This window comes from Cryptotermes secundus, unplaced genomic scaffold (genome assembly GCF_002891405.2).
Source record: "Cryptotermes secundus unplaced genomic scaffold, Csec_1.0 scaffold2757, whole genome shotgun sequence".
NCBI classification, from domain to species: Eukaryota; Metazoa; Arthropoda; class Insecta; order Blattodea; family Kalotermitidae; genus Cryptotermes; species Cryptotermes secundus.
The window spans coordinates 172,073-191,335 of record NW_019733375.1 but is presented as its reverse complement, the minus strand read 5'-3'; the positions used below and the strand labels follow the sequence as shown (position 1 = coordinate 191,335).

Here is a 19,263-nt window from a genome sequence, read left to right as displayed (position 1 = left end):
GAGCACAGACACTCACCTTGCCAGACTGATCCTCGCCCTCTGCCCACCACTCAGGGTGACACCCCTCTCCCCCACAATGGTCCTGTCACCGTGGGGTAGCAGCTGGAAGTCCCGTTCAAGAGCACAGACTCTGACCACTTGTCTGTATCGGTTCCTGTCCATGGGCTGCCCAAACAGGATGTTCTGCCGTACAGAGCCTGTGAACAGCCAGGGCTCCTGCGATGCATATGATACTGATCCACCCACAGAGATGGAGCCACTGTTGAGGGGCAGTTCCTTCAGGATGGCATGCAGCAGTGATGTCTGCAACAGTAGCACACAGTCTTTATAACATCAGCCTGTGTACCAAGCCCCCAGCACTGCTCATTACATCCCTTTTCCTACAACACAACTGCAGCTCACCTTTCCTGAGCCGACGGGTCCGACAACGGCCACAAGTTCTCCGGGTCTCACATCCAGACTCACATCTGTCAGAGTGTTCTCAGGCAAGTCCTCACTCCACCTGGCTGTCACATTGGCAATCTTGATACCCTTCACATCAACAATGTCATTAACATTTGTGTGGTCTTCTGGTGTACATGTATTCATTTCCACTTCACTACTCTTTGCTACCTGCATCTCAGTTCCAGTTTCAAGAGGTCTGTGTTTACCACCAACTGTGAATGTGGTCATCATACCCTTGGCAGTGCAGCTACTTGCAGTGGTCACTTCATCGTACAGAAGGAATTTCTGTGGCAGTAAAATCAATTTTATAGAAACTGAAATATGTTAATATCTTAGAGCATAACAACACTATTCTGTTTCTGTGAAGACTGTCTCAAGTAGCTGTTAAAGCTCTCTCTCCATCAACATTTATCTGAAGACTTTGAAGCATAAAATTCATTTGAATAATACAAATAAAAATTCACTTATCTCAAAGGAAACATGCTGTGGTTCCATTACAAAGCTCACATGGTCAATGCTTTTTAGAAAAAAAAATATTTTCTTTTTATTATGAGAATTGTGCAAACGAATAAATCCTCCATGAGTAAAATGCAGAGTTGTTTTCAATGTTACGGCGGGTGGTGCACAGAGCGATCACTGTTTTTCATATGATTAATATAAAAAAACAACAATAACATGTATGTATTTCTGTATCAGATCTGCCTGGTTCCACCATTTCAAAATTATGCCACACTACTAGCACAACACAATCTGCAAATCAAAAATAACTTGTTCTGTATCATGAGCTTAATGGCGAGGAATGAGAACATACAATACAAATCCTATATGACCAGCCTCACATCTTATCAGACTTCACACATATTTCATGAAAACATGGAACACTAACTGCTACCTGCATAGAATATTCAGAAAAACAAACCTGGATTCGTTTAACAGAGACAGCTCCTTCTGAGAGATGCGCTATTGATCGAGGAAACTGATCAGTCATTGCCTTGTTTATGATATTCATAAATCCAGTTATCACAAACATCTGCGAAAAATGAAAAATTACAAACATATTTAGAGTGATAGCTGTTATTATGAGACTTATACATACAGACATGTCTTACAGAACAGATAAAAGGAGGACAGATTCTACAAAAATAACAGCGCAAAGTCACTGTCAGGTCTAACAACACCATCATTCCACACATGAAGTGTCTAACTCAAACCAAACAAACTAAAATTTTAGTTTTAACAGTAAATGCCTGACATCTAACATATCAATACAATGTGTGATACAGAAGAGACCTTACAAATCAAAATGTGGTAGCATTTATGTCAGGACACTTTCACTCTCCCCTACAGCCAACTTACAAGAAAATGACATTTTATGGCCTAGTTTGAAATTAAACCTTGTACTTGTCATCACAATAAATACTAACACTTCACTTGAACCTGCAGACAGACATCTATTGATACATAAAGTTTTGAATTTTCCAAAGAGGGAAATGAGATACAGCTTTAAGTGGGCAAATAGGAATGGTAGGCAAGAAAACAACCACCTTTCAGACTACAGTGTTATTTTTGCCACTGAAAGGAAATGGAATTGAGGAAATGTGGCCCCCATCAGAGCCATAACATTCTTTTGTGCAGCAGGAAAAACAGAATTATGAGAAACTATAGTCCTTTTCAGGGCCACAATAGTCTCTTGCCACTGCAGGAAAAAGGAATGATGAGAAAACATGGCCTTCTGTAGGGCCACAATACATATATTTCTTTTTGCTACAGGAGGAAATAGAATTATGTTCAATGACAACCCTTTTCAGGGCCACAATACAGCCCTTTGTCACTAGAGGCAGAACAGAAATTTGATAACTGTGACAAAAAAGCATGCTGAAATGCTTGTTTTCCTGCACATCATTCCTACCGGACTGGGCTCCATTTCTTTCCCTCCTCCCATGGTTCTGGGTGAGTGCCTCCCTTGCAACATGAGTATATAATGCAAACAAATTCTGACACACTCACCCTACACACTTCAACCCTGAACATGGAAGCAGTATGTCACTATCTGGCCATAACACTACATGGTGTCACAATCCAGAGGAGCACATCTGAACAATCACCATCAAGACAACCTCTAAACCTTACATGTTACCTTGTATCCCCCCAGCTCTCTCGCCCTTCTTGAGAAGCCACCAATTGTGCAGCTACTCGAGAACTTCCCAGCATTTTATGGAACCCAAAGGTTCATTATTGTGTTCACAAGAGCCCTCCACTGTTCCCTATCCTGAGCTAGATCAATCCAAGCCATACCATCCCATCCTGCCTCTCTAAGATCCATTTTAATATTGTTCACCCACCTACACCTTGGTCTTCCTAGTGGTCTCTTTCCTACCAATATCCTATATGCATTCATCTTCTCCCCCATTCATGCTACATGCTCTGCCCATCTAATCCTCCTTGACTTGATAATTCTAATTATACTTGGAGAAGAGTACAAGTTATCAACCTCCCCACTATGCAGCTTTCTTCATCCTCCCATCACTTCATTTCTCTTATATGCAAATATTCTCCTCAACACCCTGTTCTCAAATACCTTCAGTATATGTTCCTCTCTTAATGTCAGTGACCAAGTTTCACACCCAAACAGGACCACATGCAAAATTATAGTTTTGTGTATTCTAAATTTTGTTTTTAAACAGTAGATGGGAAAACTAAAGGTTCTGGACTGAATGGCAGCAAGCACTACCCAAGTTCAATCACCTCTTAATTTCCTCCTGAATCAGGTTTTGATTTGTTAGGGTCGTTCCAAAATATCTGAACTGTGCGACATTTTCAAAAATATCTGTTACATATCTTTATGTCATTATTTTCCTCTGCACTCTGATGATGAGACAGCAACATATACTTAGTTTTCTCTGTGTTTACTTCTAGACCAACCTTCTTATTCCCCAGCTCTAAGTAACAATTTTGGTGTCTAGTTTCAATAAATCACTGCTTCACAGAATTCACAAATTTGCTATATTCTTTCTTGCCGCAGCATAGATTGCCATTACATTCAATGATGTGCATGTACTTACAGCTTTAATAAATCCAGCCTTTACCATGGGTGGAATGAAACTGAAAGATCAACAAATTTACCGATGCAGTCCCAACAAGCTCATTCTTTGCTCCATTTCCACATACAGCTCTCTTGTTATGGAGAAGTTTTGCAGACAAGACTAATTGTTCTTTACAAATGATCTCACCTTCTCAGCTGTGACTGTATTTCCAAGTAGAGCATATGACACTATAGCAATAAATATGGCGATCTTTGTTGAAAACCTGCCAAATGACAACAGCAACCCACGCACATAGAGGGCAGCTCTGATTGACTGGATTTCATGTCTGGAAAGTAAAACATTAAAAGCCTATTGAGTTGCTTCAGGGTAATGAAAACAAGCTAATTCTTATGAATATCTGCAATAAGGAAATGCATTTAGACAGATGTGCTGCTGCTGCTGGAACAGATGGGGCCAAGGACTATAGCCTGCTGAAGTACTGCGAATTCCTCTGGTTATTATTTTCACAATGATTCTAGGACCTGAATAGGCCCATGGAACATTGATGCTTCAACCTTTAACCTCTATAATTTTCACACAACTTCTTATATCGGATACATGGTCTAGTCCTTCTTAGAACCTGTCCTTCATATCTTCAGTTTGATCCTCTGCTGGGCCACAAACATTCCAGCGACCTCTTCGTATTATGTATGGCATCCTATCACTAACATACTCTACCATCTTAACTGCTGATATGATTCTCTTATGTTCAAAAAAAACCTGTACCTAATTCATGATTTTCATTCCCCTTTCCATAGAAAAATGTATATTTGCCTGCTAGTTTGGTGCCACCTCCGTCCCATCTGACCTCCTGTACTCCTGTTAAATCTTAAGATTTCTTCTGCCACTGCCCTGAGCGAACCTGCCCTATATAGACATCCTACATTCCATGTACCAAATTTCATGTCCATTTTCCATAGCTTGTCGTTTATCCAAAGAATCTGTTGAAGTTCAAGGCCCTTTGTGACATTTTGTAACAAAATTATTTTTTACTGTGAGTTGTTAGCCCCATGACAGACTCCCAAGCTGGAGGACCATCCATTGTTGGCTGTGACTGCTTATTCAATATATTCGCATCTGTCCTCCATATCTGGAGGCCATTTCTTCCATCTGCAACCTGAGGACGTGCCATATCGTGGTGACAAGGGATCCACTTGATGTAGACAGAAATATAAAGGAAGGCATAAAAGCCATGATTTTAGTTTCCAGATTCAAAGCAGAATCACTGACTGAGCATAACACATCTCACAGAATTGGAACTGTAACATTACAGATGGCTGCAGTTGGACAGACTGAGCCTGAGCTATAGGTGTCATGTTCATCGTGGTCAAATTGTGAAGAAATCAAACTGAAAGGAAGATTTTCACAAAATAAATCACAAAATGAAGAGTTTAAAAGACATCTGAGGGAGCCTGCTGTTCTCATAAAAAGAATCCAATGACATGGTGACAGGGGAATATATAATATTTCCTTCAATTGGCTCCATTTGCACAGCATCGTTTAGGGGTACCAGTGACCCAAGCGGTTTAGCTGGGTGAGAGCACTGGATGGCAGAACATGTTGAACACCTTGTACTTCCACATGTAGGAGCTTCAGATTAACTTGGTACATGTGCATCTCTTTTCTGGCCATGATATGTGAGAATATGTAGGACAACCAATACACTGCTTTGATGAATTTCAGGTTCAACAAGCTGTGAAAAAGGACATGGCCCTAAAACTATTTCTTCAAACACTGGATGACAATTTATGAAAATATTTTACTGAAAGGGATGGGAGGGGAGAAAGGTAAAACTGTCCCTGTGCTTCATTAAACACTATACCTTGAAGATATATGAGGAAGTGAATGCATAGTCCACCTCCCCTCCCTCAGGAAACAGCCCCTGGTAACCATTGGATACTATGATGAGTGGGCCCCACTGAAAATGGATCTGACATAAAAAGTACATTTTAGTGCAATGTGAAGACATGGGGGCTGCTATAAAATGTAATTATATTGAAAAAATGTTAAGACTACAGGAAATTATCATTCTCATCTGTATTCTCAAAATTTTCTCAGACTCTTGCTTCGAACTGAAGAAGTAAGCCTTGCAGATGCCCAAAGAATATTCTCCAAATCAAAGATCAAAATGGTAATACTGATCAGCATTTTAAGGGTTCTGTACAGACTAAAGAAAAGAGCACCCCACATGGAACTTGTATCTGTTTGCCTATTAGAGACTTAGCATCAGGTTCTAAATTTCCAGATTTGTTTTTTTACATTGGTATGGGAGACTTCAATAAAAGTCGTTATGCAATTCCAATTTTCATGAATACTGACTCATAATAAAATGTAACCACTAGGACATAAATGTACAAGGACCATAAAATTCCCACTATACAATATAGACTGTTGAGACCTCCCTTCAGTGACATATTTCATGGCATCATAATCTCGTTTAAATTCCAAAAGGGGTAAAACTAACTACAGACAGTCAAGCTGCACTCATGAGGTAGTTCTCTGGCCTTTACATGTGCCTATAAGTCAGGCTCAATTGTAGTACAGAAAATGCAGAGAGCAGATCTTACAGCATCATGACACATAACGATCTGCTGGAACTTACCTGCGAGCCATGGAAACAAGATGAGCAAATGGTTTCTCCCAAGCATACATCTTGATCACCTGCATGCCAACAATTATCTCATTCATGAATCTGACTCGCTCATCTGTTCGCTTTGCAGTACGGAGACGAAAAGTGGACAGCATCTTTCCAAAAAAAGCTACAAAATTACAAGATTAATCAACCAACGTGACTACCATTAGTACCAACCATTTAAACAGTGCCTCAAAGGTTTGCTGCTTACTGAACATAAGACAGTACTGTATCTGACTCAATCTCATGAGCTATGTTTCACACTGCATGTTCTTCCAGTGTACATTGGAATAAACATTCCTTTAAGGAAACCACTATTCCTTTGACAAACTTCATGTCTTTCACTGATTAAATAGGAACAGTATTTTCCACCATCAGAATAAGAATATCCTGAACTGCAACATGCTAACATTAGATCTGTGCACTGAACCTGTGAGTTTCAATTTGAGAACTCTTAGAAAAACAGACCAGGTGACAAGAATCCATCACAATGTGTAAAAGCATACACCACGTAGTAGTATGTAGTAGCATGTGTAAGGGGATGGGCCATAAAATCCTTGCACTGCGACCTTCAATGATCTACTGTGCTTCCCCTTTCGATTAACTCTTTATTAATCCTACATTTCAAATGAAATGTAGGACTTTATTTATGGGGGTGTCATAGCAGTGACAAAATCTTAAATAAGCTATAGCCTCACAATCACACAGGATACGTGTGTGGATGATTCGTCTTCTTGTAAGCACCTTTCACAGGATGGGTCATTTGTCAATCCTAGTTTGAAAAGGTGTCCTTTTAGGTGTCAGTGTCCAAGCACACACCATCTTTCCAATGGACTTCTAATTTTGAAAATCATTAGAAAAATGTACGGTGTGAAATCGGCCTAGGTTTATTAACCGTATACTTCAGTGACAATAATCTTCAACAGAAGGGATGTTAGTGACAACTCTTCTTCTGGTTCCTACTGCAGATTCTAAACTCAGCAGTTTTATAAAATTCTTAACCTTGCACATTACAACTAAGCAGAGCATGTAGACTAGGGACAGATTCAGGAGAAGGCTGATGAGATTTAATATTTTTACAGTGCTGAAAATTAAGACTGCTCTTTTCTTGGTTATGACATTCTGTAGTTTTGTGGGTGGTTACTAACATTTTAGCAAAACCCACTGCTGCCTTCTTCAGAGCAGAAGAGACCTGAAGACAGAGGCAGTTAAGTTTCCCTAAAACATTGACACCCACTCACAACAAAGAGGTTTGCAACCTCAAGAGAAGGCCGGTTATCTTAGGACAAAAACCATATTCCACGAATTTGTTACATCTGTAGCATACTGGATTTTTTAAGGACACTTGAAGACACAATGCATATCAAGGCTTCAACATCACTTAAGGATATTAAAATGCTGACAGAGACATTTTACACAAATACAGAACACACTATTAAGAGGTCATATATTTGTGTTTATACACAGTAACTTCCAGTTTTATGACTAACATTTTCTTGGCATACACACCTTGCAGAGGAATGACAAGCATAATGGTGGCAACTCCAATAACTGCAGCAAAACCAATTTCTCGCCACATCAGATATGATATAACAAGTGTCTGCAATGGGCCAACCCACAGGTACACAAAGAAATTGGCACTGTAGTCAAACCGGTTGACATCATTCGACATGAGATTCACTGCCTGTCCCACGGTTGTCTCCCTGAGAGCTGTCTTGCTCAGCCTTAGTGCCTAGAACAGAGAGTTCTAAGTTGCAACAGGATTCAAAATATACTGGACAGAAAAAGATACAAACTGGCATGACTGAAATAAGTTCAGGAAAATTCTCCAGCATGAAATTTCATAAGTATGCATCCAGTAGTTCTGAAGTTACTTCATGAGTATGCGCTACGAGGCAGATGGCAGGAACTCAACAGGTACTCTGCAAGGCTGTAACTGCGACTAAAACATGCTCCACCAAGTGCACAGCACCGCAGAGTGCTTCCATGTGTTATGAGGGTACTATTCATCAAGAGCATTAACTAACATCTCTATTTACAAGTGCTGAGATACTCCCATGATGCGATGCATTGTAAACGGCCACAAAAGTGGGAATCCAGTAAAAGGCATGGCTTCTTAACAGCCTCTCAACTAATCAGATATGGCTCCCCACAGTCAATACACAGAAGTCTAAGGCTTGCTGAGATATCTTGATTCTGTGTCAAACAGAAAGCTGGAGTACCAGTTATGGAATGGATGCCAGGTGGCAGTGGGAGAGAGAACCATTTTCCACACCTTCCTCAGTCTCACTTTCTTCCCGCTCTTTTGGCTGCACCCCCACTGCTTATCATTTTGAAGCCCGGTTCACACGAGTTTCTGTTCAATACTTATCACAACACGCTTCCTTTTACACCGACATTTTGCTAATGTACTTGAAGATCGATACAAAGAGACTAACTTGGGCGGTCTATCTGTCCTTGAAACTTTCCACAAATTCTTGCATTCTTTCACCCCTATCCTACAACATTGTGTTAGCATAACAGGACCAAAAAATGCACAGCTCGTTTGACACTAGTGCCAAAACAGTGTTACAACTCACCATGTGAAACAAAAGTGAACGAATATTAAACAACATATAAGCCTCAAAAAAGCCCCGGTTAAGCTGCAAACCGGTTTATCCGCCCCTGGATAATTGAGAGTTGAGCGTACTTAATTTATGTTTGTTACATGATACATTTCACTATTTTTGCATGTTCACTCCAGTATGATTATGTATTTAACTCTGAGGAGTGCAAGAAACTTTTGATGACAACTGAGACAAGACACCTTATACATAACGGCAGCCTTTCCATACAATGGTTGTGCCATTCTAAGTGCAGAAACAGTGGGCATATCATATGATAACCTTCACTTGTGAGCCTCTGCCATTAGGGTTTGCTGTGATAGGAGGTAAATATGGGCAGCTTATTCTATTTCAATTGCATCTAACATGCACTTTGAGATCCTTATCACTACACTCACACCACAAGGACATGGCACCACGAATTTCAAGACAGCTTGGACACAGAGGGGACTGAATACCTAACACCAAATCAGAGGCAGTAGATGAAAACTCCTGACAAAACAGACAAGAAGGAAGATGACATAAAGCGCTCTAGCTCCAACCTGCCAAGGAGTGTACAACCAAGGTCGACCAATGGGCTAGTCTGGTGTGTCCATAACAACACAGATGGCAGTTCTGACTATGAGTTGAGTCCAATCCCACTTGTACTGTATATACACAAAAACTTGACTGTATACAGTGTCCTTGTGTTGAGTTCTGCAGCTGTTATCACTTTACTGGTGGAGAAGACTAATCAACACTACCATCAACACTTTCATGGGAGTCAGTAAGTAGGTCACAACTGGAAGCAGAACACCTGTAATGGACATAACAGGTTTTCTATATGTATCACTAGGTAGCAGCACAGTCCAGCTTCACGAGAGTCTAGGTCACAGATGTGCATGCACATGTTCAGAGGCTGGTTTCAGTAGTCAAAATGGTGACCATGCTCAAAGAGTCTGCTACCAGAGAGCAGCATTCTGTTGTGTATTGTTTTGGGCAAAAGGACTCAATGCAAAGGACATTCATAAAGAAATGTTTCCTGTTTATGGTGGAAAGTGTTTGTTGTGAAAAGTGGTGCACAACTGTGTCACCCCACTGAGACAGTCATTTCATAGCAAGAACCTTAAAATTTGAAAACTATTAATTAACATATTCCTCTAGGATAAAAGGAAATGAGCTGTAAGTAAACCATTCATGACCATCTTAATTGTTTACTGTCATGTGTTATTAAAACAGATGGTCTATTACAATACCATACTTCCATAAAATTTTTACCCTTAAATGCCGAGCGACTAGTCAGTGGGTAATACATCATGTGGAAAATCAACCTAACAAACAATTCAAGAGAATATCTGGATTACAATCCTTTGTCTTCTTTATATTGAAAGTATTCGTTTATAGAGTAAAAAGAATGATGACATAAAAACTTCTTTAATGTAAATTTAAAGCTTTTCCCATCACTGGCCAAAATCTTTATTGATCGTGGAAGATGACTGAACACGTTAATACCTGTTATATAAAATTTTGAAGTATTCACACTAGGTACATGTAAATTACCTTGGGATCTAGTTGTATATTCATGAATCTTGTTATTAAAGTTAAATAAATATTTATTATTAATTATGTATAAAAGTAATGAGTATATATACTGTGAATATAATGTCATAATTTCCAATTTCTTCAAAAATATCCCTGCAAGAATCTCTACTCTACTGTGTGATATACTTTATTGGGTGTTAGTTACTGGTTCTTAAAGCATAAATATGATTGGAATCTATACTTGCCTTCCTGTACAGGAGGGAGCACAGGGAAACTCGTATCTTCATGCCAAGGTGGAACATCGCCAGCATGAATGACTGCCTGACAATCACATTAGCAGCTGAGCATATCACAATGGCAGCAGCATACATGAAAGCTGTGCTTCGACTCACGCTGCTCTCTGGTGAAAAATACCGGATAAGTCCTCCCACAAATAGGGGCTGAGTGATCCTACATATTAAACATAAAAATGCATCACATTTTCATGAAAGCACATTTTCCTAACAGGCCTTATAAGTTATGAAATCTGTGTCAGTCCAAAGAAAAGCCAAATACGAAGGACATAAAACAAGATCTAACAAATAGGCTAGTCAAACATGACAACATGATGATGCTGTATTCACAAGAAGCTTATTTCAAATCCATCAGAATACTTGCTACCTTGACAGGTTTATCATGGTCATCCTCTGTTCTTCTAGGCAAATGCCAGGGCAGTATCTTGATTAGGCCATGACAGCTTCCTTGCAAATCCTTTGCAATTCATCATTTATCAGCCTGCGATGCCGGCAGTGTCATTAATGAAACCATATTCATAATTATTTCCAACAGAGTCAAGTCCCTCTTGAGAAGCCAAAAGTTGTTCAACCACTCATGGAATTCCCAGCATTTTATAGAACCTGAAGGTTTCTTCCCCTGTTCACAAGAGTCTGCCACCAGTCTCTATCCTATGCCAGATAAGTCCACACATCCTCCATCCTCCTTCTGTAAGATCTGCTTTTATGTCATTCTCGAACCATAAATATAAATAAGATTATTCAACAAATTCACATCTACCCTCCATACCTGGATGGCAGCTCCTCTGCATGCAACCTGAAAAGGTACCATGAGATGGGATGTAAATGGCTCAGGACATCACCAAGTAACTGGCTTTATAATGAAGTTTAATATTTCAAAGTACGCAGTCAGTCAGTCAGTCAGCAAAGTAGTAAACTAGTGACACCATTGTTTCAGAGCCAGTAGGATGCATCTCACTGGTGGACAATGCTTGCTGGCAGGGTGGAATGTGGTCTCAAAAATAAGGACTTCCATTAAAGATCAGTAATTAATGTAACTTAAGATGTACATACTTGTAAAGACACACTTCTTATCAAAAAATAAGAGAAGGCTTTGCTTTTACTATGGTGGGAGTATGGTCATCTGATAAAATGCCAAGTGGATGCAAAAGGTTGAGAATCGCTGACTCAGACAACAAGAACATGGGAATGCCATTACTCACTTGAAAAGGAGCTCCTCAACAGCTAAGACCAGACCGAACAGGATAACTCTGAGACCAAAGCACCTTCTGAGAACTCTGAACAAACTAGGTTTTCCATTTCTGGCATTTGATCGCTCCAGTTCCTGATCCCACAGCCTGAAACACACAGCAAATCAGCAATGAGTACAAAGTCATTTTTATTCTGGACATTATTACACTGATTCATTCTCAGAAAACATACTCCTGTTGTTAATCTTATGAAGATCAGAGACCACATTGACAAGGGTACATCACCAAGACTGGAACAGGACTGGGAAATGTCAGCATGGAAAGCGAGCTCAAAATGTTCACAGGGCCAGAAGGATTATGCCATCATACAGAGACAAAGTGCAGAGGGGCTTGCAATGTAGCATGAAGCGGTCTCCTCCTGTGTTTCACTGCTGGGTGTCGTCAGTCTATGGTTCAGGCTCACAGGGGCCAGGACCTCGAGAGTTTTGAACTTACTTCATGGTACAGTATTCACTTTCTTTATTACTGCAATACCACACTAATTCGTAACGTTCCTGTACAGGTACAAGACATACAAATAACTGCCATTAACTGGATACCATTATGTGCAACTTGGTGTGATTGGCACAATTCTGCATATCTTTAAACATGTTGTGTATGCAGGAATATGTCCCGTATTAACTAGAAACATACATCTCACCTCTCCACCTTGTTTCCCAGGTAATCTGAGCGATGTTCTTCAAGGGTAGAGTACAAGTCCTCTAGTTCCAAGTCTTTCTTAAAGCCCTTCTTGAAGGTACCCATCAGCCAACTGAGAAAAGTGAAACTGAACAGTTCTTAATCTGTCTTAATGCTTAGGCCTCCATATGCAAAATTCATTTCCTGCCTCATGAAAACTACGTTTCCATTATAAATATTGTGCTGCTTAAGAAAATAATCACTGTTTATTCTGAGTATCACATAAAACAGATAAATATACTGTGGGGGGGACAAACTGTAGAGTTCTTTTAAGCTTTAAACAAACGGTATTTACAGAGCGTCTGATTATTACATGCCATATTTTACAGGATGGTTTCTGGATACCAAACTAAGCAAAAAAAAAAAAGTTCAAAGAATGTGTACCTACAAAGCCTGACTGGCCTCTAACAGCCAGGTATGAGGGGAGTACAGTAAAATAAATTAAACTGATGAATGTCTAAATAATACTCCCTTCTGTGATATGAGACCATGCAGTCTGGCATCTGAGAGGAATGTACTGCCTCCACCTTCCAGGATGATGAGTAAAGCATGGGAAAGTGGTACAGATATAACCCGAGGAAGGCGCCTTGTATGGGGCAGATGAATGAGAGGACTGAAGGCCCTTAAATAGACCTGAAGATGGAGGTAATACATTTTTCTTTAACATCTGTACACTTCTACCAGGCTCCCTGGTGTCGCATCCGAAAGACAGCATTCTTCATAGTTGTCACCATGACAGCCTTAAATGTGATTAGTGTTTTTGAAATTAAAACAGGGAATGACTGCCCAAGTACATCTCTAAGAATAACATTCATAAGTAAAAAAGTAAAGCTATCCCTGTAACAGGCTGTGAAGGCCCATAGGGTTGTGAGACGTTGAGGGTCCCACATTATGAAAAAAAAAAAAAAAATCTAACACAACTAAGGACAGCATTATTCCACAAGCACCTTTCATTTACTGGACTGCGCTACTCTATTTACTAGATCCAAAGTCGTTAAAACTTCAGCTACAAATTTAACTTACTAGAAAGTAATTGCTGACAGCGGATTTGCTGAGGCTCTGGGATGAGGAATCTCTCTCGTCTTCAGGCCAGCATCCATCTTTGAACGTATATGCTGATTGTAAGAACTTTCTCAGGACTTATAGTAGCCCTGACACATTCCAAGCAGAACAAAAACCAAGCATGTAAGATCAGAGTAAAATTAAGAAAACACTATTGTGTGTAATAACTTGCTTCCACAGCTGCTTCTCATACCACACAATGGCAATGATGAACATGCACAAAGACAGAGCTGTCAAGCTCATATTTTAAGTGATACAAAACAAGATAAAAACTTCCTTCCTCCTTCAGAATTGCATAACCCAACTAACCTTGAAAGTTTCTATTGTAGTCCCACAGCAGTAACTTTATCTTGAAACCTGACATTTATACTTATGTTAGATCACGTTCAGAGACAAAAACTTTACATATAATGTACTACATACAACAAAAACATATACTATATGCTTAAAATATCTGAGTTTGAATGGCCAATATGGTGAATGTAATGGTTCATTTGACGACACTGGCAACAGACAGAAGACTATGTAGTGTTGAGCATTTGAGTGATTAATGAATAATGAATTGGAAAGGATATGGAAGGAAGTGGCAATGACCTAATTTCATGTACTATCCTGGAATTTGCTTGAAGGGACTGAGGAAAACCATGGGTAACCTCAGTCTCATTAGCCCATATCTGGACCAAGATATGAGCCTGGGACCTCCTGCATTTGTAGCATATGTACTAACCACACAACCACAACATTCAGTTTCCTTATGCACTGTTTGATTTTATGTATGAATATGTTTTGTATAACCTCAGAATGTAATGAAGTGAATCTCATACCAGAGGATCTTGACTGACTGATACTGAGTTATTTAAGCACAGTGCAATCCCATCTTACATGGGGGTTATATTCTAAAGATGGTCTGTAAACCCAAACTCACATACAATGAGAATTACCCTTGGAAACCCCCTATATCCCTCATGAAGTACACACTTTTTACATACCCTGTAATATGTATGTGTATATATATATATATATAATGTACACAATAAAGAGTACAAATTCAAGTAACATGTTCAGCAATTTTATTTTTAATTACATAAGAACTAGAGAGAGATGGAAAAATGAGAGAATAAAAAAGGAAACCAGTAAAGCTGAACACTCGCCATTCATCCTGAATATTCTGATGATCAGTCTGGCTCTTCCCCTGACGACACTACTTCGGGGCAGTCAGAACTTGATATGCTCACTGAGTGCCACAACGCACAGAGTAACTTCACTATTTCAGTTTCAATTTCTTTAAATTTTTTCTTTTAGACAAGTCCTAATGGTTGATGGCACAGTCAGTATAGTGACTAGCCATGGGCTGGATGACCGAGGGGTTGGAGTTCGAGTCCTGGTATGGTCAAGAATTTTCCTTTCCCCATGTCGTCCAGACCAGCTCTGGGGTCCACCTAACCTCCTATCCAATGGATACCAGGGGCTTCTTCCCCAGGGGTAAAGTGGCCGGGGCATGAAGTTGACCACTCACCTCCAGCTAGTGCCGAGGTCAAAAAAATGTAGATCTATACATCCACTTCCTCATATGCCTTCATGGCATAGTGCTTAATTAGTTAAGCATAAGGACAACTTTACCTTTTACTTTACCTAATGGATTAATCTGTGTAAGTTAAATGCGTGTATGACGTGACTCCACTGTACAATTTTTCAAGAGCATCGGTTATACAACAACACTATGCTACAAGCCAGAAGGTCATGGGTTTGTTTCCTGAGGTCATTGGATTTTTTAATAGACCTAATCCTTCCAGCTGCACTATGGCCCTGGGGTTGACTCAGCCTCTAACAGAAATGAGTACCAGGAATTTTCCTGGGGGGTAAAGAGTGGCTGGTGTGTAAGGCTGACAACCTCGCAACCATCTGTAAGCCAACTATCTAAAAAACGTGGGAGCCTTGACGTCTCACAACCCTATGGGCCTCCACATCCTCTTACAGGGATAGCTTAGACCTTTTACCTGGTTGCATAGCATTAAATGGAAGGAGGGTTGCATGGCAAGAATATGACAGTCTCCAAACTGTAATTACAACCCAGTACCCTCTAAGCACCAACTTAACCAAAGTGTTCAGTCACAGTTCGTAACAATAACTGGAATCATGATGCAGCAGTTGTTAAGCTTTTCCATGACAGAAGAGGACTGCAAATGTGAAGAGCTTCTTGGAAACATCCCTCATGCTGCACATGACAGTTTGACCAGCTATAAAGTTCTATTCCATGCAGGTTAATCGATCTATGACAGAACACAGATGCAGTTGCAAAATTTCTGAACCTATCTTGGGGCAGGTTTCCTTCAACTGAATTAGCATATCTTCATGGACAGAAAACAGTCATTTAGGGATAAGAACTTCATGAAACGACCCTGTTTTAAGACAATGATAGCATTACAAGACTACATAATCAAGATTTTGATTAAATATGTAAAAAAAAAAGAAGGTAAAGCTGTTCCTGTAACAGGCTGTAGATGCCCACAGGGTTGTGAGATATCAAAGCTCCCACATTTTCTAGACAACAGACTCAGGAATCTTCCTGGGGGTAAAGGGCTGCCAACACACAAGGCTGACAACCTCACCACCATCTGTGTGCCGACTGGCTAGAGAAAATATGGGAGCCTCCACATCTCACAACCCTATGTCCCTCCACAGCCCATTCCAGGGATAGATTACGACTGAATACTTATGGATATTATTACATCTTATTCTTCTAATTAGCAGTTTTTCTTTGCAGTGTTCTGCATGTGCATGCAGCTTTACATTTGGTGGTTTGACTTGGTAAACATTTTCTCAGTTACAACATTCAATTTAATTTTAGGTTTCTCTTTACAAGTAATAATAGGGCAATAATGATGGTACATACATCAAACAACTTGCATCGGCCCCTGGTTTCATTTGCTTGATACTTCACTCAGAACAGGCCCTCAATTAAAAATCATAAATCATGCAATAATTTACGAAAACAAATAAAACTTTGTAAGGTACACAGGGTGGACAAAATAAAAAAAAATTGAGGAAACGAACCTGTGTTTGCTACATTGAGAGAACTTCAGATGGCAACACTCAATGTTCTTCCATTTGTTTATACTCTGTACTGCTTGTGTCAGTGAATTAGTGATTGTGTTGAGTAACAGTCCTTGTGAAAGAACTGCAAACTGGGAGACTTTTCTAATTTTGAAAGAGGACAGATCATTGGTGTGTGTTTAACTGGAGCATCTGTGATGAAAACTGTCACATTATTAGGTGTATCAGGAGTGACAGTTTCTATGGTTATGTCAGAATACACAAATCATGGGAAGTCAACATCAGTGAAGAGGAACACTGGGCAAAACTCAACATCAACTGAAAGAGACTGCTGTACACTGAGGATGAATGTTTTCAAAATTCACAGAACTACTGCAGCACAGGTGACAGCAGAAATGAATATTCATCTTAAAGACCTAATTTTCACAAAAACTTTCTGATTTGAGCTTCACAAATCCAACATCCACAACTGCTAAACCTCTGATTACTGAAAGCAATGCTCAGGTGCTTAAACAATGGGATCACAGCCATAAAACTTGGACATCAGACAACAGGAAACGCTTGTGTGCTATGGTCAGATGAGTCATCCTTCACACGGTTTCCTACATCACGAAGAGTTGTAGAACATCCAACGAAGTCCTACAATCCAGAATGCCTGTTTCCAACAGTGAAACACAGAGGAGGTTCTGTGATGGTTTGGGCAGCAATATCATGGTACAGTATTCTGCTGGTCCCATCCCATGATCCATACATTATTCCTGAACAATGATGCAGTTTTCCAAGACAATAATACCCCCATTCACACAGCTGAAACTTTCCTGCCATGGTTTGAAAAGCATGGATGTGAACTTCAACATCTTCCCTGGCCAGAACAATCACCAGATCTGAACATCAATGAACCACTCTGGTCAGTTTTGGAGACTAGAGTGAGAAACAGATTTCAACCTCCAGCATCTCTAAAGCAACGTGAAGATACTCTTCATGAAGAATGATATAAAATTTAGCTACACACTGTTCAAAACTTGTATATGTCCATTCCAAGAAGGACTGCAGTTATAATGAAGGCAAAGGATGGTCCAATACCATGTTAATAAAGAAATGTATACAGTATCTGTAATGTTTCCATAATTTTGTTCAATCCCTCTCTATGCACCTCAGCAGATGTGGAGGTAATTTCATGACAGATGTTTAAATGGGTTTCCTTCTGCCTGGGGATGGAGATGGCCCAAGTGCCATCATTTTGACAGCTCTGACTTGTAAAATTACTCCTGCATCAGACTCAGATCCAGCATGAAAGTTCTGTAGGTAGCCCAATTCATAACAACGATTTAAAAATTATGATAAAGAAGGAACTGGACACTGCCTGATATCCACACCCCATTTGCCAGATTATGGTATGTAGTTGTAGTGATTTACAGACTTTTTGATATAGCGCCCCCCCCCATGGTCTTTGTCAAGCCATCATCCACCCTCTCTCATTATTTTATTTAAACAAATGGAAACTATTGCACCTACATTACACCTTCTTATTGTTGTTTAAGATCAATACATAATTAGTACTAATTGTCAGTAAAAAATTCAAAATTCTCAAACAGAACTGCTGCACGGTGCTCTTTATTTCACGCCGAATTATGCTGATAAATATTCAATAATCATTCATTTTTTAATATATCTGTATTAACAATTCTGATGGGTGCTTTGGAAATTAAAGGTAACTATAGAGAATTATTTCTGCTGAATTTCCTCACGTGCTCTCAATTTCAATTTTAATGTTTAGCTAATATAAATATGAATTGTCATTAATGGCTGTGACAGACGTAGACAGCCTTACAGCAGTTTCAGATCCATTCATCTGTAAATTATAGAAATAGGCTGTTTGTTTTCGGTAATACTTGTTAGGGGCCTATACACAATCAATAACTTCTGTATATCATTTTGGCAATGTATGATGTTCATAATTCATAATTTTATTTACATCCATAACTGTAAAATATACAATCGGATAAAGTCAAAGAGAATATATAGTATTTTGAATTGTTAATTTGTGTGAATATATAGATTTAATAACAATCACACCTAACATAATCAAAGAATACATAAATACTTAAATAAATTATATAATGTTGACGTGCTGTGCAACATTGAGAGTACATGGTGTTGATGTGCTGTGCAACAGTGCATTGTATCAACGTGTCTGATATTTTTAGCGCAACGGGAAATGTTATACAAAACCTTAAACTGTCACTGGTGTTTGCACAACCATATTCGGTCTTGTCCCTGCTGCGATGGCATTCACACCTACCAACAGCGCTGCAGAGGATTTAATAAGACGTGTAGGCGCCGGAACAAGTCCATGAAATAACAGAATACCGGTATAAACAAGTTCACGACATTCGATAATGTAATCTGAGTTACGTTACTTGTGATACATACACTTATTCATACTTAAAATGTAGTGATGCACCACAAAAAGTCACGTCACGAGCTACACATACTTCGTACTTACGACCGCTTAGGACTAAACCAGTACAAAGTCACGTGGCTCCAACTTACACTTCTCGTTTACGCCCCCATCTCACATCATTACGGAGATCACGGACCGTCACGGACCATCACGGACATTACGAGCATTACGAGCAAGTA

The 19,263-nt window shown here is 39.6% G+C and overlaps 1 protein-coding gene across 7 annotated transcripts in view; it reads right to left on the bottom strand.

Moving 5' to 3' along the window:
- Window positions 1-19,263, bottom strand: part of LOC111868146 (probable multidrug resistance-associated protein lethal(2)03659) — a 49,274-nt gene extending 30,011 nt beyond the window's left edge. Inside the window, exons 1-12 of one of the 7 annotated variants that reach the window (XM_023858562.2) lie at window positions 19,054-19,166; window positions 18,923-18,930; window positions 13,528-13,655; window positions 12,467-12,577; window positions 11,779-11,913; window positions 10,529-10,733; window positions 7,669-7,891; window positions 6,130-6,286; window positions 3,675-3,813; window positions 1,364-1,474; window positions 403-729; window positions 17-303 (exon numbers count right to left, since the gene is read on the bottom strand). In XM_023858562.2, coding sequence (XP_023714330.1) covers window positions 17-303; window positions 403-729; window positions 1,364-1,474; window positions 3,675-3,813; window positions 6,130-6,286; window positions 7,669-7,891; window positions 10,529-10,733; window positions 11,779-11,913; window positions 12,467-12,577; window positions 13,528-13,604 — 1,772 coding nt within the window. In that variant the 5' untranslated portion in view covers window positions 13,605-13,655; window positions 18,923-18,930; window positions 19,054-19,166. The other 6 variants (XM_023858563.2, XM_023858564.2, XM_023858558.2 and 3 more) reach the window with 6 other exon arrangements.